Below are 25,687 nucleotides of genomic sequence, written 5' to 3'. Positions count from 1 at the left end.
ATGTTTTGAGAAAGTATATGATCCAGATTCCGGATTAGACAACACGCCTTACACGTTTAAATACAACCAAGTGGTACCAATACATTTCTAGATGTTCTAATGTAAAGAATGGATTTAATGGAGAGCTATTCAAAATACATAAAATTCTCAAAATCAATTTAAAAAATTAGTATGCGAACATCTGTTTAGAGACTTTCGACGTGTTTCTAGAAATTTCTAGATGTTTCGATGACATTTTAATGGTTAATTATGTTTTTTTTAGAAATCTTAATAATCCAAAAATTTATTTTACAAACATCAATTTCTATTAAATAATTGAAACATGTTGAAGTGGAATTCTGATTTAATTTCCAATTAGACGTTGGTATTGCGAGGAGACCAGTTCTAATTACTTCGAGGTCTATCTCATGAAGTATTTACATAATCCTGAATGATTCAAGATAACACGTGGATTATCATTGTACACACTTCCTTAACAATTTGAGCCACTTCATTAAAGAGCTTTATAAAGAGGTGTTTAAAGCAAATCGCAGAAAACAAAAAAGAATTAAACCTTTTCGCTTTTCATTAACTTTCTAGAATCTTAGGTAACAACCAGAGTGGAACAAAAAAATAAGAAAAAGAACCTAACGCACTCTCAATTAGCACCCAAATCTGTAACCAGACGAATTAATTGTCACGCAAACTTAAATTACCGATTTCCTGAGACCGATACGATTCTCCACGTTCGTTTATAATATTCTCCTTTATACTTTCACTTCAAAAAGACCTCCTTCTACTACGTTATGTTCTTAATCCCACCACCAGGTTTAAACAACACTTTAAAATCCTTCAGCTCTCCTCTCATCCGGAGTTTAACAACAGTGGTGAACGGCGAATATCTAACAAGTCAGATTAAAGTTAAAGAAAATACAAGAAGAGATAATGTGATTAAAAATGTTTTTCTTAAAAGTAATCGTCTTCTATACGAGTGTTTGTGTTTATAATGGAAATGGTGTTAAAGTCCCAATTCGGCCAAACGAAGAAAGTCTTCGAGTGCTCGTTCAAGACCCCACGATTGGTGTCCAAGAAATTAATTTATTTCGAGATTTAAACCCATCACTAATTGTTAAAAAGCAAGATGAGTTAGTTGAAGATGCGATTAAGAAAGTTGAAGAAAAATCTGGCGTCAACGATGTGGAGAAAGAAAAAATTATGAATGCTTATTTAGAAAGGTTAAGGCAAGTTGGTGAAGATGGTTATAGCGGGATTAGAAATAGAAATTTGGAGTTTTATGAACAAAGAAAAGATGGACCAAAGAAAGTTAATGATGAAAATAAAGATCTAGAAGAAGATAATGGAAAAGAGGAATCACAAAAAATCTCAAAGAGTCAAAAAACTTTTGATAAATTTATCTCGATACCTTTCGAAACGAAAAGCGACCAAAACAACGAGAAAAATAATAATCAATTAGGAAATAGCGTTCAAACACTTTCTAAGAGAAAATATCATAAAGATAAAGTAATAAACGAACCTGAAATTGATGAAGATAATTATAAAGAACCAATAAGTTATCACGAAGATCCCGGTCCAATTCCAACTAAAGTAAATTATCCAGGTCAAGGTCAATGGGCAAGAAAAGGTCGTAAACACAAACCCCACGTAACCGTGCACAAACACCTTTACCCGGAAACAGATCACGAAAACATCAATAAAAACGGAGAATTTGAAATTTACGATCACAACAAAAACATTTACGACGAAGAACGAGAAGGTTATTTTAACAACTTAAAAAAATACTCCGAAGGATACAACACTGACGAAACCAACCACGAAGAAGAACCCCAAGATTTCATTCCATACCGAACTTACTCGCAAGTACGAAGAAGCGACGTCGAAAGAAGAATACCGAAAAAAGGGCGATCCTCATCAAAGCGAAATTCGAAAAAATCTAAAAAAAAGAAAGATAAACGATTAAAAGAGATTCAAAAAAATAGTAAAGCTCACACTGTTTATACCGAAGAAGGATACGAAGATAGCGCTTATGATCACGGTGGTAGTGAGAAAAAAGGTGATAAAGTCGAGAAAGATAAAAGAATTCACGAAGAAAATCAAAAAATTAAAAGCGATGAAATTCGACCGGAAGATGAAAGTGAGAATGAAGAGATTTTGAGACACGATCGTTATGAACCGGAAAAAGAAGAAAGTGAATCGAGAGTTAACGAGAGAAGAATAAGAACGGCGAGAAGGTAAGAAAATTATTAAGTAGATTTATGTAGAGAAATGATTATATTGTTGAAATAAATAAATTGTTGAATTTATTTTTGGTTTTATTTTTTTTTACCTAGATTAAAATTTAATTTATATTTTTTTTATAATTCAAATATAATAATTTCTCTGCATTACAAGAGATTAAGCGGATTTAAAAATTATAATAAGATTTTCATAAAGTTTTAAATGAAAAAGTTTCCATTATAATAAAATTGAAGCTTTTAACTTAAAAACAATATTTTTCATACGTTGAGATTAATCCAGCAATGATGTCTGTTAGAGTAGGAGATTAAATCATTTAAAACATATTAATCTTTATCTCCTCGATATTGAGATCGACCATTCATATCAATCACTCTATTCACTGATAAAGTTATATCAAAATAATGATGATAAAGTATCAACGTTGAGATTTGTGAACCACCTATATATAACTCAACAAATCCACAATTGGACAATTATTCATCATCAATTTCCCCGGATTTGGACGATTTTGCTCCCTGAGGATCTCATTTTGTTTCCCGGATTTTTCTACGGTTAATTTAGTAACGATGGGTCACTTTTACGTCAATCTTCCGCAATCACAACTTTAATTCCTTTTAGAACTTCCTTTCGGGAATTCTAAGAGATAAAACGGTCGATTTTCCATCCAAAACTTTTTCTGAACGCTTCCTGTTTCTGACTTTCTCGTTTTTTCAATTGCCTTTGAGCAGTATTCGCCAGAATTTAAATGGATTTTAAAGTAAACATGACTTCTCCATGCATTTTTAATGATTTTCGAAGTAATACAAATTAAAACTTTATTTCTTTGTGTAACTTTTCGTAACAAACTTTATTTTTTTATCTTCGTTTTATCGTTTGTATAAACTTCAAAAATAAGACATAAAATCGTGAAATTTCAAGATAACATGCTGTTAATGGATGATTTCTTACTATTTGTACAATATTAGATACTCCTAATAGATATCGCCTAATAAATATTGCTGGTAGAAGAGTAGATACTTCTTGCAGAAGATTATTTGCTGCTTTAGAGGGACTAGATACTGTTAATGGAAGATTTTTTACTATTTGCAGAAGACTACATACTATTAATAGATATTGGCTAATAGATACTGCTAGTACACGACTAGATATTGCTAGTATAAACTGTGCAGAAGACTATTTCTTGTTTCTGGCAAATTAAATACTGTTAATGGAAGATTTCTTACCATTTGCAAAAGATTAGACACTGTTAATAAATATTGACTAGGAGATAGTGTTAGTAGACGACTAGATATTTCTGCTAGAACACTAGATATTTCGTGCAGAAGACAATTTTTTGCTTTAGGGGGATTAGATACTGTTAATGACAGTTTTTTTACCATTTGCACAAGACAAGACACAGTTAATAGACATTGACTAAGAGATAGTGCTAGTAGACGACTAGATATTGCTGCAAGAACACTAGATGTTTCGTGCATAAGACAATTTGTTGCTTTAGGGGGGGACTAGATACTGTTAATGGAAGATTTTTTACTATTTCCATACTGTTAATAGATATTGGCTAATAGATACTGCTAGTACACGACTAGATATTGCTAGTATAAACTATGCAGAATACTATTTCTTGTTTCTGGCAAATTAAATACTGTTAATGGAAGATTTCTTACCATTTGCAAAAGATTAGACACTGTTAATAAATATTGACTAGGAGATGGTGTTAGTAGATGACTAGATATTACTGCTAGAATACTAGATATTTCGTGCAGAAGACAATTTTTTGCTTTAGGGGGATTAGATACTGTTAATGACAGATTTTTTACCATTTGCACAAGACAAGACACAGTTAATAGACATTGACTAAGAGATAGTGCTAGTAGACGACTAGATATTGCTGCAAGAACACTAGATGTTTCGTGCATAAGACAATTTGTTGCTTTAGGGGGACTAGATACTGTTAATGGAAGATTTTTTACTATTTCCATACTGTTAATAGATACTGGCTAATAGATACTGCTAGTACACGACTAGATATTGCTAGTATAAACTGTGCAGAAGACTATTTCTTGTTTATGGCAAATTAAATACTGTTAATGGAAGATTTCTTACCATTTGCAAAAGATTAGACACTGTTAATAAATATTGACTAGGAGATGGTGTTAGTAGATGACTAGATATTACTGCTAGAATACTAGATATTTCGTGCAGAAGACAATTTTTTGCTTTAGGGGGATTAGATACTGTTAATGACAGATTTTTTACCATTTGCACAAGACAAGACACAGTTAATAGACATTGACTAAGAGATAGTGCTAGTAGACGACTAGGTATTGCTGCAAGAACACTAGATGTTTCGTGCATAAGACAATTTGTTGCTTTAGGGGGACTAGATACTGTTAATGGAAGATTTTTTACTATTTCCATACTGTTAATAGATATTGGCTAATAGATACTGCTAGTACACGACTAGATATTGCTAGTATAAACTGTGCAGAAGACTATTTCTTGTTTCTGGCAAATTAAATACTGTTAATGGAAGATTTCTTACCATTTGCAAAAGATTAGACACTGTTAATAAATATTGACTAGGAGATGGTGTTAGTAGATGACTAGATATTACTGCTAGAATACTAGATATTTCGTGCAGAAGACAATTTTTTGCTTTAGGGGGATTAGATACTGTTAATGACAGATTTTTTACCATTTGCACAAGACAAGACACAGTTAATAGACATTGACTAAGAGATAGTGCTAGTAGACGACTAGATATTGCTGCAAGAACACTAGATGTTTCGTGCATAAGACAATTTGTTGCTTTAGGGGGACTAGATACTGTTAATGGAAGATTTTTTACTATTTCCATACTGTTAATAGATATTGGCTAATAGATACTGCTAGTACACGACTAGATATTGCTAGTAAAAACTGTGCAGAAGACTATTTCTTGTTTATGGCAAATTAAATACTGTTAATGGAAGATTTCTTACCATTTGCAAAAGATTAGACACTGTTAATAAATATTGACTAGGAGATGGTGTTAGTAGATGACTAGATATTACTGCTAGAATACTAGATATTTCGTGCAGAAGACAATTTTTTGCTTTAGGGGGATTAGATACTGTTAATGACAGATTTTTTACCATTTGCACAAGACAAGACACAGTTAATAGACATTGACTAAGAGATAGTGCTAGTAGACGACTAGATATTGCTGCAAGAACACTAGATGTTTCGTGCATAAGACAATTTGTTGCTTTAGGGGGACTAGATACTGTTAATGGAAGATTTTTTACTATTTCCATACTGTTAATAGATATTGGCTAATAGATACTGCTAGTACACGACTAGATATTGCTAGTATAAACTGTGCAGAAGACTATTTCTTGTTTCTGGAAAACTAAATACTGTTAATGGAAGATTTCTTACCATTTGCAAAAGATTAGACACTGTTAATAAATATTGACTAGGAGATGGTGTTAGTAGACGACTAGATATTGCTGTTAGAACACTAGATATTTCGTGCAAAAGACAATTTTTTGCTTTAGGAGGACTAGATACTGTTAATGACAAATTTTTTACCATTTGCATAAGACAAGACACAGTTAATAGACATTGACTAAGAGATAGTGCTAGTAGACGACTAGATATTGTTGCAAGAACACTAGATGTTTCGTGCATAAGACAATTTGTTGCTTTAGGAGGACTAGATACTGTTAATGGAAGATTTTTTACCATTTGCAAAAGACTAGACACTGTTAATAGATATTGACTAAAAGGTAATGCTAGTGGACGACTAGATATTGCTGCTAGAACACTAGGTTTTTCGTGCAGAAGACAATTTTTTGCTTTATGGAGACTAGATACTGTTAATAGCAGATTTTTTAGTATTTGTAGAACACTAGATTCTTCGTGCAGAAGACTATTTCTTGCTTCTGCGAGACTACTACGCTTTATTCCTTATAATATTGAAAGCTGAACTTCTTGTACATGTTTTTTCATTGACCAGTGCAAAGAGGAGTTCTCTACACAGCATCGTGTCGACGCTATGTGATAATAGACAGATTGAGGTTCGCTCCTAGGTCATCTATTTAACTTGCATGATTAATGAAAACGTTTTGGTTCGATCACATGTCAATTATAATAGTAAAATTTCAAGATAAGATGCTGTTAATGGATGATAGATACTCCTAATAGATATCGTCTAATAAATATTGCTGATAGAAGAGTAGATATTTCTTGCAGAAGACTATTTGTTGCTTTAGGGGGACTAGATACTGTTAATATAAGATTTTTTTGCTATTTGCAGAAGAGTATATACTATTAATAGATATTGGCTAATAGATACTGCTAGTAGACGCATAGATATTGTTGGTAGAAGAGTAGATATTTCTTGCAGAAGACTATTTGTTGCTTTAGATTGATTAGATACTGTTAATTAAAGATTTTTTACTATTTGCAGTTACTATTAATAGATATTGGTTAATAGATATTGCTAGGAGACGACTAGATATTGCAGGTAGAAGACTAGATTTCTCGTACAGAAGAAAACTTGTTGCTTTAGGGAGACTAGATACTGCTAATGGAAGATTTTTTACCTTTTGCAGAAGACTACATACTATTAATAGATATTGGCTAATAGATACTGCTAGTAGACAACCAGATATTGCAGGTAGAATACTAGATTCTTGGTGCAGAAGACTATTTTTTCCTTTACACGCTTTATTCCTTATAATATTGAAAGCTGAACTTCTTGTACATGTTTTTTCATTGACCAATGCAAAGAGAGGTTTATCTACACAGCATCGTGTCGCCGCTATGAGACAGATTGAGGTTCGCTCCTAGACCATCTATTTAACTTGCATGATCATCCTTATACTACGATAGATACAAATCTGTGAACGACCTCTACGAGACCTCTCTTCTTACTACCTCATCGATATACAAAAACCTCTTTAGTCTTTGGAAGCTGATAGCTCATCCAGTCTTTTCTTTAATTACAAGTTTTTTTCAGATGCTCGTCCGTTTTGACGTATTAGGTTAAAAATCACATTTCTTGAAGAACATCATGTGCTGACATAGTTGTTCATGTTTCTAATATCTAATGTTATTCTTCACCTCGGCGTTCCAACGTGATAATATTCATTAGCTGTCTATGAATTTGACCAGTTACCATTTTTTGGACTTAAACTGATGTTAGGTTACGCGGCTTTGACCCGCAATTAGTTCTTTGCAATACATATCAAAGCAATTATGTATGCCTAAAATACTTTTCTCCTCATTGAGCGTAAGTACGACTGGGAGAGTCTACCTTCACTCACTCGGTATGTTTTTCGGCATGTCTTAATGGATTTCAGCCATAAAAGCACCATGTGTCCAAAACGATTGATTTGAATTTTCAAGAAGAAATTGTCTTGCTAACTGTTTTTCATTGAAATGGAAAAACACCTTGTGCGAGGCACTCATCAACTTTGAAAGCGCAACTTTATCCCCTTGAACCGATAACATATTATGTATACAAAAAAGTTCAACTTATAACTGCTAGCAGTCGGTTCTTATACAGATAACATTTTAAAATGACATCACAGCCAGTGTTCGAAGATATTCCATATTGTCTATACATAATTGAACTGGCCAAATCCGCAATTGACTGAATTCGATTTCGCAATTCTTGCGATTCTCAACCTATCCATCTTCCGGAAAGCACCTTATCTACATGTCATCGCATATATCAGATATCTAGGAAACTAAAAAACTTTTACTACAACTTTTTTCTCCTATTGGTCATTATTTTGTCATAACGAATAAATCCGTAAGTTTATGCGTGTAGGTTGAGAATCACCCTGTATAACCTTTCATTTCCCAACTTTTTACCAGGTACACGTTTTTCACGTCCAGAAAAAACTTTTTGTCATAAACACAGCAAGAATACAAACTCGAATGAAGGTTGGTCTCATTTTTTGTAGGTTTGGACTAATATTATCCTGTAGAAATAGTGCTTCGACTTCATGAAAGCCTATATAGTGGGGAAAGTGTTTATTTTATTTATCATCAAAAAACCTATATAAAGTTCTTGAACACATCTGTTATCTTAAGAACATTGAGATGTAATTAGAAATTTCTAGGACTCAATCAATACAGCTTTAGAACCCCAGAAACGTCTAATCAACGGTCTCACTGAGACACCCTGTATACAGCAGCCAAGGTCGCTATAGTGCATTGCTATAGTTGTACAGGGTGGTTCAAATTCGATGTCCGAATAGGCTAACTCGGAAACTATAAGAGTTAGAAAAAAAGTAGCTGACATGTCATGATCTCGTTTTTCGAGAAACTGCTAATGCCGAAAAGCTCATAGCGCTATCGTCTTTTGTTTTTCCCCTAGAGGCCAAAATTGAAAATATCGTAAAACCAATAAGTGCAATTATCTTGGTTATTATTATAGGTGGAGTATTATAACTACGACATTATATGGACACTTTTTTACAGAGAATTTTATGACATAGTCAAAAAAAAATTTTCGGTTTTAGATTTTGAGATATCATGAGAATTTTCGTTTTTTTAAATGGAAACAACCACTGATTATTCACTTATTAAATTTTAATTTAATAAAGCTAAAAATAAACTTTTTTTATAAAATTTCCATCTAGTGTCGTCGAGGAAATTAAATTTACAGTTTCCTGTAAGTTACGGAGCGGTAGGTAAAATCTAAAAAGTTAACAATTAAATACGAAGATAACTTCTGGTATTTAAAAACAAATAATTTTTTAATATGTAACACTCTAACATGTCAAAGTTTTCAAAATTTTCGTAATTTATCTTAAAAACAGGATTTTTAAAGTGACACTTCAGAAAATTTTTGAATACAAACAAATGTTGCTATGTTTATATGAATTAAAAAAAAAACATGAGCGCCATCTATCGATAATTTATTAAGTTATTTCAAAATAATATTAAATCGTAATAAAAAATGTGAAATAATGCAATCTATTCAAACTTTTGTGTAAAACATATATAAATTAAACAGTTTAACAAATATATTTGTTTCAAATATAAGAAATATGTTAAATTATAGAACCGTAATTTACAGGAAACTGTAAATTTGATTTCTTCGACGACACTAAAAGAAAAGTTTATTTTTAGTTTTATTCTAAAACAATAAGAAATAGACCTGTCAAACCCTATATTTTTGTAATCAGAAAAAAATAACGAATTTATTAAGTGGTTGTTTCCATTTAAAAAAACGAAAATTGTGATAATATCTCAAAATCTAAAACCGACAAAATTTTTTTGACTACGTCATCAAATTCTCTGTAAAAAAGTGTCCATATAATATCTTAGTTATAATACTCCACCTATAATAATAACCAAGATAATTACATTTGCGGGTTTTACGATATTTTCAATTTTGGCCTGTAACTCTTATAGTTTTCGAGTTAGCCTATTCGGACATCGAATTTGAACCACCCTGTACATATCATTATTGTGTATTGAGGCAACGCAGTTTTATCATGGCACAAAATTGTATCTTGTTGGGCAATTATGATGCACATACATATTACTGTAGCAATGATTATTTGTTCTGAGTTAATTTATGGAATGCCATTATTTTTGCTTCTAAATCGGTTCTATTTGTAATGAGAAGAACCGCAATAGCACAAAACCGATTGCACAATCATCAATTTGTTGACCTTTTCATTCAATTAAGTCTTAGATAAAAATAAAACAGAAATTAACAGGGTAAGAACAAATTTGGACCATTTTTCATAACTCACAAAACGTTTTAGCAAATTACATCTTCACCATAGAATTTATTCATGACCACTTTTATTGTCGCAATGCGTTGTTTCATATCAAGAAGCACTCGCTGTAAACTAATTCCCAACGGTAACGTAACATTGTGGGAGCTAGTCGCTAATTACAAAATCTTTAGTGTCTAAAACCGCGATTTTCATTTCAAACTTTATATACTATAATTTAATATAAAAGCAAATTCAAACCGTTCATTTCCTGTATCTAATCCATTTTAACATTTTTCCACTTCACTTCCTAATCCATTTTTTCTTTCATTCCTACTTTTTATTAACATAATCGAATACGCCGCTTAAACACTTTCGCTCGGTGATAAGAAAACGTTCTTATTCGTTTTTTAACTTGTTTTACCGGCAACAACCTTCAACTTCCATTCGAAAAAGTGAAAGGCGACCAACTTTTCGCGAACAGGAAACGCGAACTAATACAATTGGAGTAGGTTATTTACTGATTTTTTTTTATTTGTGTCATATTGTTGCAGAAAAATCAAAGAGAATGAAAATAAGGAAAAAAATGAGAAAGGAAATGAGAATGAAAATAAAGAAAAGGATGCAATTGTAACTAGAGAAGGTGAACCATCGAAATATTTTACTTATGAGAATGAAGATTGGTTTCAACAATATAGATTTGATAATATTAATGATTATTTTACTTTACCTCCGGATGAAATTACAACAACCACTTCTAAGACGGTTAAAAAAGAAAATGTTTTGGAAAAGGCACCTTTAAATGTAAAAAAGGCATTAAAAGAAAATGTTGAGGTAAAAATGGTTGATCCAGTTCGAATTGTGCAAGAAAAATCTTTAGAATTGCCATTAACAACTCATAAACCTAAAATAATCGAAATTATAAAAGAAGAACCTAAAAAAAATAAACCATTAAATCGAAAAATTGGTGAAGAACGTCTAAGAAAAATTCAAGAAAAACGAAAAAACATTTTAAACCCAACTTTACCACCTTCTAACATAAAGAAAAGAAAAGCTGTGATTGAATCCGGTGATAATATCGAAGAAATTCCTCAAACGAATCAATATGTGAACGAAGATCAACTCAAAAAAACATTGGAGAAGTATTACATGGATTCTTTTCAGTTAAAAGGAGTTAATTTCCCAGCCCAAGCTCCCCAACAACCAGTTCTCGTCCAATATTATCAACAAATTCCGGTTGTTCCAACAACAATCCGTTATGAACGATACGAACCGGAAGAAATCCCAAGAAGATATATTGAGGTTGAAAAGATTCCGAAAAAAATCGAACTTGAAGAAATTAAGGTTAAACCTGTTTTGAAAAATGTTGAAAAGAATTTTGTTTTAAAAGTTGATGAAAATGGAACAAAAAATGAAGAAAATGTGACAAGAAATGAAGAAATTGGAAGAAAATATGAAGAAAAAGATGAGGTAAAAGAAGATAAGGAGGAAAATGAGAAAAGAAATGAAAAAAATTATGTTGAAGAAAAAAATCTTGAACGAGAAGACTATAAAAGAGTAAATGATGATGCTGAAAGAAGAAATCATCATCGTAGATTAAAACAAAATCAATTTTTTTATCCCTTATTAATTTCAAGAAGAGATTTGAGAAATTTTAAACGAAAACCACAATCAGTTCAAGATTATTACGAATTGCATAGTCCAAAAATAATGAAAAATGATAAGGAGAAAGTTGATGAAGGGAAGAAAATTGTTAATGATGAAGAAAATAAATCTAATGAAGAAGGGTACGAAGAATTCGTTCCAATTTTGTTAGAAAATATCCAATTATTTTATCCAGAACCTCATAATTACGAAGAGAATGGAAATGAGAAACCAAGAAAAGCTAAAATTGAGGTTGAAGATATAAAAGATCAAGAAATTAAAATAAATAAACCAGAAGTACAACTAGATCAAAAGTTTCTTAATAATGTTAAGCCACAAACTTTTTTTCCAATCGAAATCGAAGAATCTAACCAAAATCTTCCAATAAAAGAAGATGTAACTGAAAAAAGTTTAAAACAAGACGTCAAAGAGATTAAGTATCCTTTTATAATTGAAGATCTTTATCCGAAATCAAGGATTAATTCTGAAAGAGAAATAATTCCAAAAATAAATAATGAGCAGAAAGATATTTCTCAAAAAAGCTTTCAAGTTGTAAATGAGGAAAATTTAAAACAAGAAGTCAAAAGGATTGAAGAACTTTATCCAAAAGCAAGAATAGATTCTGAAAGAGAAATAATTCCAAAAATAAATAATGAGCAAAAAGATATTTCTCAAAAAAGCTTTCAAGTTGTAAATGAAGAAGAATCAAAACAAGGAGTGAAAAGGATTGAAGAACTTTATCCAAAAGCAAAAATAGATTCTGAAACAAAAATAATTCCAAAAATAAATAATGAGCAAAAAGAAATTTCTCAAAAAAGCTTTCAAGTTGTAAATGAAGAAAATTCAAAACAAGGAGTGAAAGAGATTAAGTATCCTTTTATAATTGAACAAGTTTATCCAAAAGCAAGAATAAATTCTGAAAGAGAAATAATTCCAAAAATAAATAATGAACAAAAAGATATTTCTCAAAAAAGCTTTCAAGTTGTAAATGAAGAAAATTTAAAACAAGGAGTCAAAAAGAATCAGTATCCTTTTATAATTGAAGAACTTTATCCAAATTCTGCAACAGAAATAATTCCAAAAAAAAATAATGAGCAAAAAGATATTTCTCCAAAAAACTTTCAAGTTGTAAATGAAGAAAGTTTAAAACAAGAAGTCAAAGGGATTGTTGAAGAACTTTATCCAAAAGTAAGAATAAATTCTGAAACAGAAATGATACCAAAAATAAATAATGAGCAAAAAGATACTTCTCCAAAAAACTTTCAATCAGAAAGAGGAAGAAGAAAGTTTAAAGCTCCAAATAAAACTCAAAATGTAACTCCAAGTGAAACACGAAGTGTAATTAAAGAAAACGATGATAAAGAAGATAATTATCCTAAGTTATATTTAGAAGATAGAGAAAAATGGAAGAAAACTTTTGAAAAAGAAAGAAAAAATGAAAATTTGAATCCAAATCCAATTGAATTTAGAGTGGTCTATCCAGCGAAAGAAGAAGTTGAAGATATAAATCAATATAAAAGTAGGATTGAAGAATTACCTCGTCCACGTCCATTTCAAAAACCTTTGGAAGAAAGAAATAATGATGATAAGGAAGAAGAAAGAAAAAATAAAGAAAATGAAAATGAAGACGATTTAAGAAAAGTGAATGATAAATTTGAAGAAAGAAATGATAAAGAGATAAGAGATGATGAATCTGAAGAAAGTGATTCAATAGAAGATGATTCTCGTGAAATTTCTGATGAAGAAACATCTGAAGAGGATTCCTCAGAAAGAAGACAACCTAGAAGTAGAAAACGAGAGTCCAGAGAAGTTTCTTCTGAAGAATTGCAAAAACCAGAAAAACCAAATTTAAGAAAAAAATTTAATAAAAAGATTTCACCGAGAATTCCACAAGCTCAACATTTAATAAGAAGAGAATCACCAGACGATGAAGAAGATATAATCGAAAACGTGATGGGAGAAGAAATGTTTGGAAGAAAATTAATCCGTAAAAAACGTTCCGTTGAAAAATACCCAAATTATAACTCAAAAAATTTCGATAAATCATCCGGATTTCGTTACGCAGAAAATCCAGAAACGATTCTAACAAAAACGACAAATCAAATGGTTCTTTACGATCGAGTTGAAGAAACTGATTGTCCTGAAACTGAAGATATCAATCCAATTAATAAAACTGAGTATGATCCTAAAACGAGAATAAAAGGGAAATTATCGAATCAAATTGATTGTTTAAAGAAGAAATATTTCGGGGAAAACCCGTTAGATAACCCTATATTTAGTGAAGAATACGATGGAACGATTTCTTCTTCGTCAAGGTTGGGAAAATCGGAGAGTTTGCCAAAAGCTGAACCTTACGTGATGAGGCGAAGAATTATTAAAAGAAGACCTAATCCGGTTAATCCGGTTATAAGGGGGATCATGGAAAGAAGATATCCGCAAAGATATAATCAGAAACCTCAAATTAAAGAAAAAGAAGCTGATGAATATTTTAGCGAAGTTCATTATAAACAAGAAATTAAACCAAGTGAACAATTAAATGTTTTTGCTGATATAATTAATAATATAAAAAATTCGAATGAGGATAAAAAAGATGTTGCAATGAGCGAGTCGAATAATGAAGAGATTTATGTTAGGAGGAAACCAATTCGGAATATGAATCGTTATTCAAAAATAAGAACAACAATGAGACCATTTTTACCAACTCCGGTACCAACGGAAAGAAAAAAGAAATTACCAATGAGGATTTTAGAAGAACATAAAGATGCTGACGAAATTATTATTGTTAAAAAACCACCCCCTATATACAGGAATCCCCCTCCAAAAAGAAAACAAGAAAAGCCTAAAGAAATCGAAGAAGATGAAGAAACCTCATCTTCTGATCAAATGGAAAAATTTATATATAACGGATTAAGACCACCACCTAAAGAACCTTATAGACACCCAAATTTTTATAATCGAGAACAAAGTAAAATATCGAATAAACGAAGAAGAATCAAAAGAAATCGGGGAAGCACTTTATACTCGGAAATAAGAAGGAATAAAAACGAAACTGCTGAAGAAATCGATGATTATGTTCCGCATCGTAATCGAAATTTCCATTATGACGAGAAAACTGGGAAAATTGTTTATGATAAACCCGAAAAAAAGGAGGAAGAAGAAGTGGAGTATGATTATGTTGAGGAAGCAACACATCCGCCTGCGAAGAAGAAGGAGGTTAAAAGATTTCCACCAACGCCACCACCAGGTCCGAATTATTTAGATTATATTAAAATATTAAAGAGTAATCCGAATTATACGATTATTGAGGATCCTAAAAAAGAGGAGGAAGATATCACAAAGAATGCTGTTACTTCGAGTGAATCAAATAATACAAGTACAGGGCTTCCTGAGTATCTCTCAATATTGAAAAAACTTAAAGAAGATAAATCTTATAAAGTGTATTTGGATCCAAAAAATAATGAAAAAAATGATCAAGAAGTAAAATCAACGAAAAAAGACGAAGAAATAGAAATAAATAAAGAAGAAATACAAAATTCGCCGGGAGTTCAAGGCATCTTAGGATTAGATTCGCCACTTCCTGTTTTTGATATTTCCGAATTTGTGCCAAAAACCAAAGATTACAGTCCAAAAACGCCAATTGATACATCAAAATACACCAACATACGAAGAAATCCCAACACGAAGAAAATACAAGATGAAGAAATTGAAGTTTTAACAACAACCCCTCAAATCCAAACGATTGAAATCCCAACAACTTCATCAAAACCAACCACTCCGATTATAATTGTGTCAAGAAAGAGAGTTAATTCATCTCCGAGGACTTTAAAACCGAGTTTAAATCAAAGGAGACAAAGAGGAAGGAGTAGATTTCGCTCAACAACGGAAAAAAATAAAAATGTTGATGAAAATATAAGAAATCGAAGAAATTTGCATCGAAGAAATTATGAAATTCCGAGGAATCATCGTAGGGATTATTCGATTAAATCGAGGAATGATATTGAAGCTTTTAATCCGACTCCGAGGAGTATCACGTTAAATGTAATCAATCAAACTGATTTTTTAAAATTAAATCAACCGAAAATAAATCGTGAAAATGTCGAAATTAAAGATTCCGATACGAATAAAAAGAATGGGGGGAATTATAAGTATAAAAAGGTACAAATTAAAATAACGAGGAATTATAAACCCGAAGAAAATGAAGAATCAAATAATAATGATGAAGATGTTAAAAAATCGGGTAAAATAATCCCCAAAGATTTTTTTGAAGATCCTAAATTGGCGGAGAGAATCAATACTTTAAAAGAGAAGAATAATTTTGAGATAACCGAAACGTTTTTTCAAGAAGAAAATGTTCCCGATGATGATGATGATGATGATGAAGAAAAGTATGAAAGGACTACCGAAAAAATTTTAACGACGACGAAGAGGGTACCAAAAATTATTAAAGATCCTAGTAAAAGATTGTATTTTTATGCACCTATTTAGATACTTTTAAGATTTTTTTTATAAAAAAATGTAATTAATAATGTAAATAAATTCTAAAAAAAATTTGATTCAATTTTTTCTGATTATGAGATAAAAATAGAACTGGTTTATAATAAAAAGTTATTTTAATACGAAGAAAGCATTCGTTTTTAACGCACCTAAATGTGTTAGTGGGTCACGTTGATGAATCTCTTCGTTATTATGCAAATAATTTAAGAAAAAAAAAGCAGCAAGATTTTTTATTTCTTTCTCAACCATAAGGTGGCCTTAAAACAGCTGTTGTATAATTAATTTCTCTTCCGGAAAGAAAGATTATGCCTTCATTCCATTGCAAAAATGAATCAAATAAGTAAGAACAAGAAACTTAATAAGTTTTTTAATCATTGGTGATTCAGTTAAAACTTGTCGGTTGATTGCAGATCATGTTGGGATTTATTTGAGAAAGAGTACTCATTTTTCGCATAGTCTAAGTGTCAAAAAAGATGCTAATTCAAAAATTCCTGGAAACCGTGTTTACTGAAATTAAGAAATAAAACTTATTTTAAATTGAAGCTTAAAGTTTTCACTTTAAAGTGATGTATAATAATTGTTGGGTTGGATTGGAAAAATATAGAGAAAAAAAATTTTGAAACAAAACTTACATTTTCGAATAACCTAAAAGTGTCAAAAAAGATGCTAATTTAAAAATTCCTGGAAGCCGTATTTATTGAAATTAAGGAATGAAACTTATTTTAAATTAAAGCTCAAAGCTTTCTCTTTAAAATGATGTATAATAATTGTTGGGTTAAATATAGAGAAAAAAAATTTGGAAACAAAACTTACATTTTCGAATAACCTAAAAGTGTCAAAAAAGATGCTAATTTAAAAATTCCTGGAAGCCGTATTTATTAAAATTAAGGAATGAAACTTATTTTAAATTAAAGCTCAAATCTTTCTCTTTAAAATGATGTATAATCATTGTTGGGTTGGATTGGAAAAATATTGAGAAAAAAAATTTCGAAACAAAACTTACATTTTCGAATAACCTAAAAGTGTCAAAAAAGATGCTAATTTAAAAATTCTTGGAAGCCGTATTTATTGAAATTAAGGAATGAAACTTATTTTAAATTAAAGCTCAAAGCTTTCTCTTTAAAATGATGTATAATAATTGTTGGGTTAAATATAGAGAAAAAAAATTTTGAAGCAAAACTTACATTTTCGAATAACCCAAAAGTGTCAAAAAAGATGCTAATTTAAAAATTCCTGGAAGCCGTATTTATTGAAATTAAGGAATGAAACTTATTTTAAATTAAAGCTCAAAGCTTTCTCTTTAAAATGATGTATAATAATTGTTGGGTTGGATTGGAAAAATATAGAGAAAAAAAATTTTGAAACAAAACTTACATTTTCGAATAACCTAAAAGTGTCAAAAAAGATGCTAATTTAAAAATTCCTGGAAGCCGTATTTATTGAAATTAAGGAATGAAACTTATTTTAAATTAAAGCTCAAAGCTTTCTCTTTAAAATGATGTATAATAATTGTTGGGTTGGATTGGAAAAATATAGAGAAAAAAATTTTTGAAACAAAACTTACATTTTCGAATAACCTAAAAGTGTCAAAAAAAGATGCTAATTTAAAAATTCCTGGAAGCCGTATTTATTGAAATTAAGGAATGAAACTTATTTTAAATTAAAGCTCAAATCTTTCTCTTTAAAATGATGTATAATAATTGTTGGGTTGGATTGGAAAAATATAGAGAAAAAAAATGTTGTAACAAAAGTTACATAGTCGAATAACCTAAAAGTGTCAAAAAAGATGCTAATTTAAAAATTCCTGGAAGCCGTATTTATTGAAATTAAGGAATGAAACTTATTTTAAATTAAAGCTCAAATCTTTCTCTTTAAAATGATGTATAATCATTGTTGGGTTGGATTGGAAAAATATTGAGAAAAAAAATTTCGAAACAAAACTTACATTTTCGAATAACCTAAAAGTGTCAAAAAAGATGCTAATTTAAAAATTCTTGGAAGCCGTATTTATTGAAATTAAGGAATGAAACTTATTTTAAATTAAAGCTCAAAGCTTTCTCTTTAAAATGATGTATAATAATTGTTGGGTTAAATATAGAGAAAAAAAATTTTGAAGCAAAACTTACATTTTCGAATAACCCAAAAGTGTCAAAAAAGATGCTAATTTAAAAATTCCTGGAAGCCGTATTTATTGAAATTAAGGAATGAAACTTATTTTAAATTAAAGCTCAAAGCTTTCTCTTTAAAATGATGTATAATAATTGTTGGGTTGGATTGGAAAAATATAGAGAAAAAAAATTTTGAAACAAAACTTACATTTTCGAATAACCTAAAAGTGTCAAAAAAGATGCTAATTTAAAAATTCCTGGAAGCCGTATTTATTGAAATTAAGGAATGAAACTTATTTTAAATTAAAGCTCAAAGCTTTCTCTTTAAAATGATGTATAATAATTGTTGGGTTGGATTGGAAAAATATAGAGAAAAAAATTTTTGAAACAAAACTTACATTTTCGAATAACCTAAAAGTGTCAAAAAAAGATGCTAATTTAAAAATTCCTGGAAGCCGTATTTATTGAAATTAAGGAATGAAACTTATTTTAAATTAAAGCTCAAATCTTTCTCTTTAAAATGATGTATAATAATTGTTGGGTTGGATTGGAAAAATATAGAGAAAAAAAATGTTGTAACAAAAGTTACATAGTCGAATAACCTAAAAGTGTCAAAAAAGATGCTAATTTAAAAATTCCTGGAAGCCGTATTTATTGAAATTAAGGAATGAAACTTATTTTAAATTAAAGCTCAAAGCTTTCTCTTTAAAATGATGTATAATAATTGTTGGGTTGGATTGGAAAAATATAGAGAAAAAAAATGTTGTAACAAAAGTTACATAGTCGAATAACCTAAAAGTGTCAAAAAAGATGCTAATTTAAAAATTCCTGGAAGCGGTAATTATTGAAATTAAGGAATGAAACTTATTTTAAATTAAAGCTCAAAGCTTTCTCTTTAAAATGATGTATAATAATTATTGGGTTAAATGTAGAGAAAAAAATTTTTGAAGCAAAACTTACATTTTCGAATAACCCAAAAGTGTCAAAAAAGATGCTAATTTAAAAATTCTTGGAAGCCGTATTTATTGAAATTAAGGAATGAAACCTATTTTAAATTAAAGCTCAAAGCTTTCTCTTTAAAATGATGTCTAATAATTGTTGGGTTGAATTGGAAAAATATAGAGAAAAAAAATGTTGAAACAAAACTTACATTTTCGAATAACCTAAAAGTGTCAAAAAAGATGCTAATTTAAAAATTCCTGGAAGCCGTATTTATTGAAATTAAGGAATGAAACTTATTTTAAATTAAAGCTCAAAGCTTTCTCTTTAAAGTGATGTATAATAATTGTTGGGTTGGATTGGAAAAATATAGAGAAAAAAAATTTTGAAACAAAACTTACATTTTCGAATAACCTAAAAGTGTCAAAAAAGATGCTAATTCAAAAATTCCTGGAAACCGTGTTTATTGGAATTAAGAAATAAAACTTATTTTAAATTGAAGCTTAAAGCTTTCTCTTTAAAATGATGTATAACAATTGTTGGGTTGGATTGGAAAAATATAGAGAAAAAAAATTTTGAAACAAAACTTACTTTTTCGTATAACCTAAAAGTGTCAAAAAAGATGCTAATTTAAAAATTCCTGGAAGCCGTATTTATTGAAATTAAGGAATGAAACTTATTTTAAATTAAAGCTCAAAGCTTTCTCTTTAAAGTGATGTATAATAATTGTTGGGTTGGATTGGAAAAATATAGCGAAAAAAAATTTTGAAACAAAACTTACATTTTCGAATAACCTAAAAGTGTCAAAAAAGATGCTAATTTAAAAATTCCTGGAAGCCGTATTTATTGAAATTAAGGAATGAAACTTATTTTAAATTAAAGCTCAAAGCTTTCTCTTTAAAATGATGTATAATAATTGTTGGGTTGGATTGGAAAAATATAGAGAAAAAAAATGTTGAAACAAAACTTACATCTTCGAATAACCTAAAAGTGTCAAAAAAGATGATAATTTAAAAATTCCTGGAAGCCGTATTTATTGAAATTAAGGAATGAATCTTATTTTAAATTAAAGCTCAAAGCTTTCTCTTTAAAATGATGTATAATAATTGTTGGGTTGGATTGGAAAAATATAGAGAAAAAAAATTTTGAAACAAAACTTACATTTTCGAATAACCTAAAAGTGTCAAAAAAGATGCTAATTTAAAAATTCCTGGAAGCCGTATTTATTGAAATTAAGGAATGAAACTTATTTTAAATTAAAGCTCAAAGCTTTCTCTTTAAAATGATGTATAATAATAGTTGGGTTGGATTGGAAAAATATAGAGAAAAAAATTTTTGAAGCAAAACTTACATTTTCGAATAACCCAAAAGTGTCAAAAAAGATGATAATTTAAAAATTCCTGGAAGCCGTATTTATTGAAATTAAGGAATGAAACTTATTTTAAATTAAACCTCAAAGCTTGGTTTTACTACACTTATGTTCACGACATACCAACTGTTCACACTACGAAGATTCCGAAGAACTGCCAGTGGTATTAACTAACAACCAGGCTGTAGAATGGTCAAGAGAGGCTGTTAAATATCTTGGAGCATATCTCGATACCAGACTTAACTGGAGCTTTCACATCAACCAAAAATTTAATAAGTGCATTAACATATGCCAGTTGTGTATGGTCTAACAGTTCTAAAACTAATCTGCGTAAACTAGTGGTATTTCAAAATAAAATCCTAAGAATAGCAACAAATGCACTATGGTATATTAGAAACGACCAACTTCATAAGGATCTAAACATGCCAAAAATAACAGATTTTATCAAAAGACTTAATGAAAAGTTCATTAACGATTTAAAAAACTGTAAAGGAGCAACGCATTATTATCTAGGACAAAGGACATCCATTGTTGTTTTCTAACCCACTACGGATTGGTTGCCCGCACTCTACGTCACACTATTTGCCACGCCCAGTTAACTGTCATTGAGTTTTATGCGTTTGCCGCGTGTTTTTAGAGGTTATATGGTAGACATTAATTCGTCTAAGAAAAATAAAACTTCAAAAATAATAATAATACGTCTACGATATAACCTCTAAAAATACACAGTAAATGCACAGAACAAAATACAGCTAACTGGGCGTGGCAAATTGTGTGACGTAGTGAGCGGGCACGTTGTCACAACAATGGTTGTAGCAGTGCTGTTAGATTCTACTGTCCTTGATGTATAACACATAAAAATGTTGAGCCAATAAAAACTGATAAATAACAAAAAAAGTTTGGTCGAAGAATTAGTCGTTTTACCAATTTGTACACATTTTTGGGGAATGTTTAAAACTTTTTCATATTTTTACTTAATTGTAGTTCAGACTATAGCTCTAAACCTAAGTTTTAATAATCTATTTGATTGTGTTGAGTCAGATTATCTACAGAGACGCAAATGCGTCAACCACAGAAACCAGTTTTTTGTTTTGCAGCTCAGATTTAAGCTTTATTGTATCGTTTCGATTATATAATGACAAGTGGTCTTTTATTAACCGTTCTTTTATTAAATGTTAAATTATAATAAAAAAAGGTTAGGTAAAAACACTAAAAGAAAATGTAAAAATTATCTTTCACCCCCTTAACTCACCTAGGAATGGTATCACCATGATGAGAGATGTGCAATTTCTACTTGAAGAGACGTTGGATTGTTATCACTGATTCACCGTTTTTCACGTACGTGTCATAAGTCATAAGCAAAGCCGCGGTAATCTCGAATCCATAGTAGCATGGTTGATACTAAATGGCCTAAATGGCAACTCGAGGGGAGTTGCGTTCACACCATAACCACCATCACGACCTGAGAACGATGCGTTCCAAAAAACTCCGTTTTCCGTGATTCACCCTGTAGTTCCATCTGCTAAAATTATTACATTTTTTTTGCTACAAGTCTCTTTTCTGTTTCGTTCTTCTCTCTTTAGTACCTTCTTTATATTTACGGCCTATTTCTAAGCTCCTTTTTGTCTTCTCAGTCTCTGTTCACTTTCTGTCCAGTCTCCTTTATATCGTTCCAGCCTCTATTCAGTCTGTTTCTTTTGCTAGCAGTTCCTATATCTTATTTTCAGTCTCTGTCAGTCTTTCTATTCTATTACTAATTCCCTTCCAATCTTTCTTTTCTATGTTTAGCTCTTCCCAGTCTAGTTCCTTTTTACCTAGTCTTCTTCTTGGTTCTCCAGTCTCTGTGGAGCCTCCTTCTTCTTTTCTTTTCTTTTTGTAGCTTCGTTCCAATAACCCTCCGCTCTAACCAGTCTCTGTTCAATGTGTTTCTCTTGCTAACAGTGCCCATCTCGTATTTTCAGTCTCTGTCAATCTTGTTCTTCTATTACTAATTTCTTTTCAATCTTTTTTTTATGTCTAGTGGCAATTTCGATTTTACAATCTTTTCCCAGTCTCTTTCTTTCTTGCTTTTTCAGTCTCCGTACAGCCTCTTTCTTCTTTTACTAGCCTTGTTCCAGTATCCCTTTTATCTTCTTCCTATCTTGCTAGTCTCTGTTCAGACTCCTTCTCCTTTTCCTACTCTCGTTCCAGTCCATTGGTCAGGGAGGAAGGACTTTCTGACTAATCTCCTTCCTTGAAAAAGGACACAGCTTGATTCACGATGATTATTTATTGGTTTAATTCGGTACTATTAATCAACGTGGGTTTACCATTCTATCAATCATCGTGGATCAACCTGTGTCCTTTTTCAATTAACTTTCACCATGATAAAGCTGGAGACCATAACTGCCAAAGTCTCCTTCTTGTCTTTCCAGACTCTGCTCAGTCTTTCTCTTCTATTCTTAGTTTGTTTAGTTTATTCCAAGAATAAGAAACCTCTTTAATATTTTTCTTGCCTTTATACCCTTTTTCCAATCTTCTACCTATTTGCCCAGCCCCGTTCTTGTTTTTCCAGTTCCTGTTAGATTTCTTTGCTATATTTAGCTTCTTTTCAGTCTTCCTCTTTTATAAGGACAATAATAAGAATAGAAGGAGTAACACGCAGAATACCCATACAAATAAGCATACGACAGGGAGGCAGTACAAACTGTGAGGTCTTCAACTTGATGATAGGCAAAATAATAACTGACGTGCTGAAAAATCGATATCAATAAGCCTATGAAACAAAGTCATGAGTTTTTAATATATTGGCGTTAATATTACGAGCTGCAGGAACTTCCAAGAAGAAGTTATAGCTCAAAACAACCAAAGGAATTTTGACATAATATAGCAAAACGAAAAGAATTCTCAGAACAGCAGAGATGAAGCAGCTAAGGTCATTAAAAGGGCATCCTCATCATAAAAGGACATTGTGAGGTTGGCCTACAAAAGAAGACAGAAATGAGAGGCCATGTTGAATGTATGGAAGCTTCAAGACTACCAAAGATGGACTCCCAAGTGCAAATACATCCCCTAGCAGACCTCCTATACCATGTTATGAAAGCTGGAGCTGAATTTCCCAGCTGTTTTAAAGTAAGAAGTTGTCTCTTCTTAGTTTAAAGACAAGTTATGGGTATTCGAAACTTTTGTTCTACTCTATATAACTAATTTTTATGAAACTTTGAAAATTTGAATCAAAACAAAGAGGTTTTTAAATGTGTCTATAAATCTACATTCTCCTTTAAAAGTAAAAACGAATCCCAATATATAAAAGCAAATAAAAAAAATGAAAATAAATGAAAAGGTATTTCCCGGAGGATATAGCAAACCCAAATAAATAATTCAAAAATTCGTTTTCATCGAAATGCTGATCGAAAACATTTATTTTCCATTATTAACCTCGAATCCCATTGTTCATTCGAGTTCATCCGAGCCGATGTTATTACCCAGGGATGAATAATTTTAATCACCTTTCAAATTTTCCTCTTTTATTAGATAATTACGTATCATTTTCGCACTAAATCGTGTGGTATGAAGCGATTTTTTCTCGTCATAATTTAATTTATATTATTTTTATTAGATTAATTAATAATAAAAAAGATAAAATCAAAAAAAAAAATTATGTTAAAAAGAAACCGACGAGGATGGGATTCGAACCCACGCGGGCAGAGCCCATTGGATTAGCAGTCCAACGCCTTAACCACTCGGCCACCTCGTCTTCTCTTTAAACTTTGAAATTAAGCAACTCCAATTTAGTTTCGTTTAAAATTTTAAATAAAACAACCAATAATATAAAATTATTAATAAAAAAGTTATCCTTATTATATAACTTTTTTCTTTATCACAAAATTTAGTAAGACAACAAGAAATTTTATTTTTCCTCAAAAAATTTCACTTACCTTTTTTAATAAACTTGAAACGACACGAACGATTTATCTTGTCCTCGTTATACGCAACCCAACCGGAAACGTGACGACACACCGGAGCTTTAGGGGTAGAATGAGCTTTCCCCGCTTTCCCGGAGCAACGAAAACCACCACCGAAGATTTCGCCCACACTTTTCATAACGTCGAACGGCCACGACATCGTCCGAACGTGAACGATCACCTCCAGGGGTTGCGGAATGCTAGGTTAGGTTTTCCTGGGTTGATTGGAATTGAAAAAAAAAATAAAGTGAACCTTTTAGAAAAACAAAGCGCTTTGTAGCACGATTTTACCACTTTTCCATCGGAAATTGCCAATTACTTGGAAAAGGGAATCAAAAATAAATTTAAAAAACACATTTTGTTGTGATTGTTGGGGTTTGAAGTGGCGCCATCTATTTTCTTTTTGTTAAATCGTTTTAAAAAAGTGAGGTTAATAAAAAGTTATAATCAAAGGGATTTTATATTAATAAACAATTAATAAAGTGAATATTAAATAATTAAGGATTAAAAAACAATCCTTTGTTAATACGAAGAGAAATAACGTTAAATTCATCATAATTATGATGATGCAACATCGTATTTATCGTTATTCTTGATACACATGATTGTTAATTAAGTTAATAAGTAAATAAACGTTATATTTACCATAAAATCGTTCACTTCTGATGATTTAGATTGCTTTAAAAACTTTTTATAATAAAAGAAACCAAAAGGACGCCTTACTCGTTTTTAGGACGCTATAAAAAACAAAAGCGAAACGAAACAGTGCAAGCAACTTCGAAATGTAAAAAAATGGATTAAAAAATTATTTTCTTTTAATTAACATTTATTATAGAATATTTGGGGCTTATATACACTTCACAAAAAATACATTCTTAAGACTAGTGTATAAACAGTACAAAAAAACTGATAATTTACAAAAAAATTATAATTATTATTAAAAAAAATGAGCGAGTATAATGTATTAACAGTTTAAATCATATTTACATAAAAGATTTTTTTTGAAAAACACGTTTTTGTTGAATTATTGGGTCATTATTTAATTAATTTGATAATTCGTAATAAATAAATTTGGGGAAATTTATTTTTTTGATGTTTTTAGTTATCTGTCAAATCGAATTAACCTAACTTTTTTTTTAATCATTTTAAATATAAAATAAAACTACAATCTAAATTGTTTATAAATATTATATAATGTATTTGGCACCAGTTCATTTTTATTATCCA

The 25,687-nt window shown here is 30.5% G+C and overlaps 3 protein-coding genes and 1 non-coding gene across 6 annotated transcripts in view; 2 read left to right on the top strand and 2 right to left on the bottom strand.

The window, feature by feature from the left end:
• LOC111419379 (26S proteasome regulatory subunit Rpt1) overlaps window positions 1–10,957 on the top strand; it is a 79,438-nt gene extending 68,481 nt beyond the window's left edge. Inside the window, exon 6 of the transcript XR_011640454.1 lies at window positions 10,897–10,957. The gene's annotated coding sequence lies outside the window, so the exon portion shown is untranslated. The remainder of the gene's footprint in view (window positions 1–10,896) is intronic.
• Window positions 1–25,167, bottom strand: part of LOC111422295 (synaptotagmin-15-like) — a 75,887-nt gene extending 50,720 nt beyond the window's left edge. For 2 of the 3 annotated variants that reach the window (XM_071196159.1, XM_071196157.1), the window contains exons 1-2: window positions 24,752–24,827; window positions 24,434–24,675 (exon numbers count right to left, since the gene is read on the bottom strand). The gene's annotated coding sequence lies outside the window, so the exon portion shown is untranslated. Of the gene's footprint in view, window positions 1–24,433; window positions 24,676–24,751; window positions 24,828–25,105 lie in introns of those variants that run through there. The other variant, XM_071196158.1, reaches the window with a different exon arrangement.
• LOC111422294 (trichohyalin-like) lies at window positions 824–16,159 on the top strand. Its single transcript, XM_071196156.1, has 2 exons — window positions 824–2,228; window positions 10,517–16,159. Exons 1-2 carry the CDS (start codon window positions 937–939, stop codon window positions 16,089–16,091), a joined length of 6,867 nt encoding a protein of 2,288 aa, XP_071052257.1. The 5' UTR covers window positions 824–936; the 3' UTR covers window positions 16,092–16,159.
• TRNAS-GCU (transfer RNA serine (anticodon GCU)) lies at window positions 24,171–24,252 on the bottom strand. The gene has a single exon. It is a non-coding gene; the product is annotated as a tRNA-Ser (tRNA).
• Window positions 25,168–25,687: the final 520 nt, after the last annotated feature.

The sequence above is a fragment of the Onthophagus taurus genome, chromosome 5 (assembly GCF_036711975.1).
Source record: "Onthophagus taurus isolate NC chromosome 5, IU_Otau_3.0, whole genome shotgun sequence".
In the NCBI taxonomy this organism is placed as follows: Eukaryota; Metazoa; Arthropoda; class Insecta; order Coleoptera; family Scarabaeidae; genus Onthophagus; species Onthophagus taurus.
The sequence above is the reverse complement of the archived record's forward strand: the minus strand, read 5'-3'. Positions and strand labels throughout refer to the sequence as shown.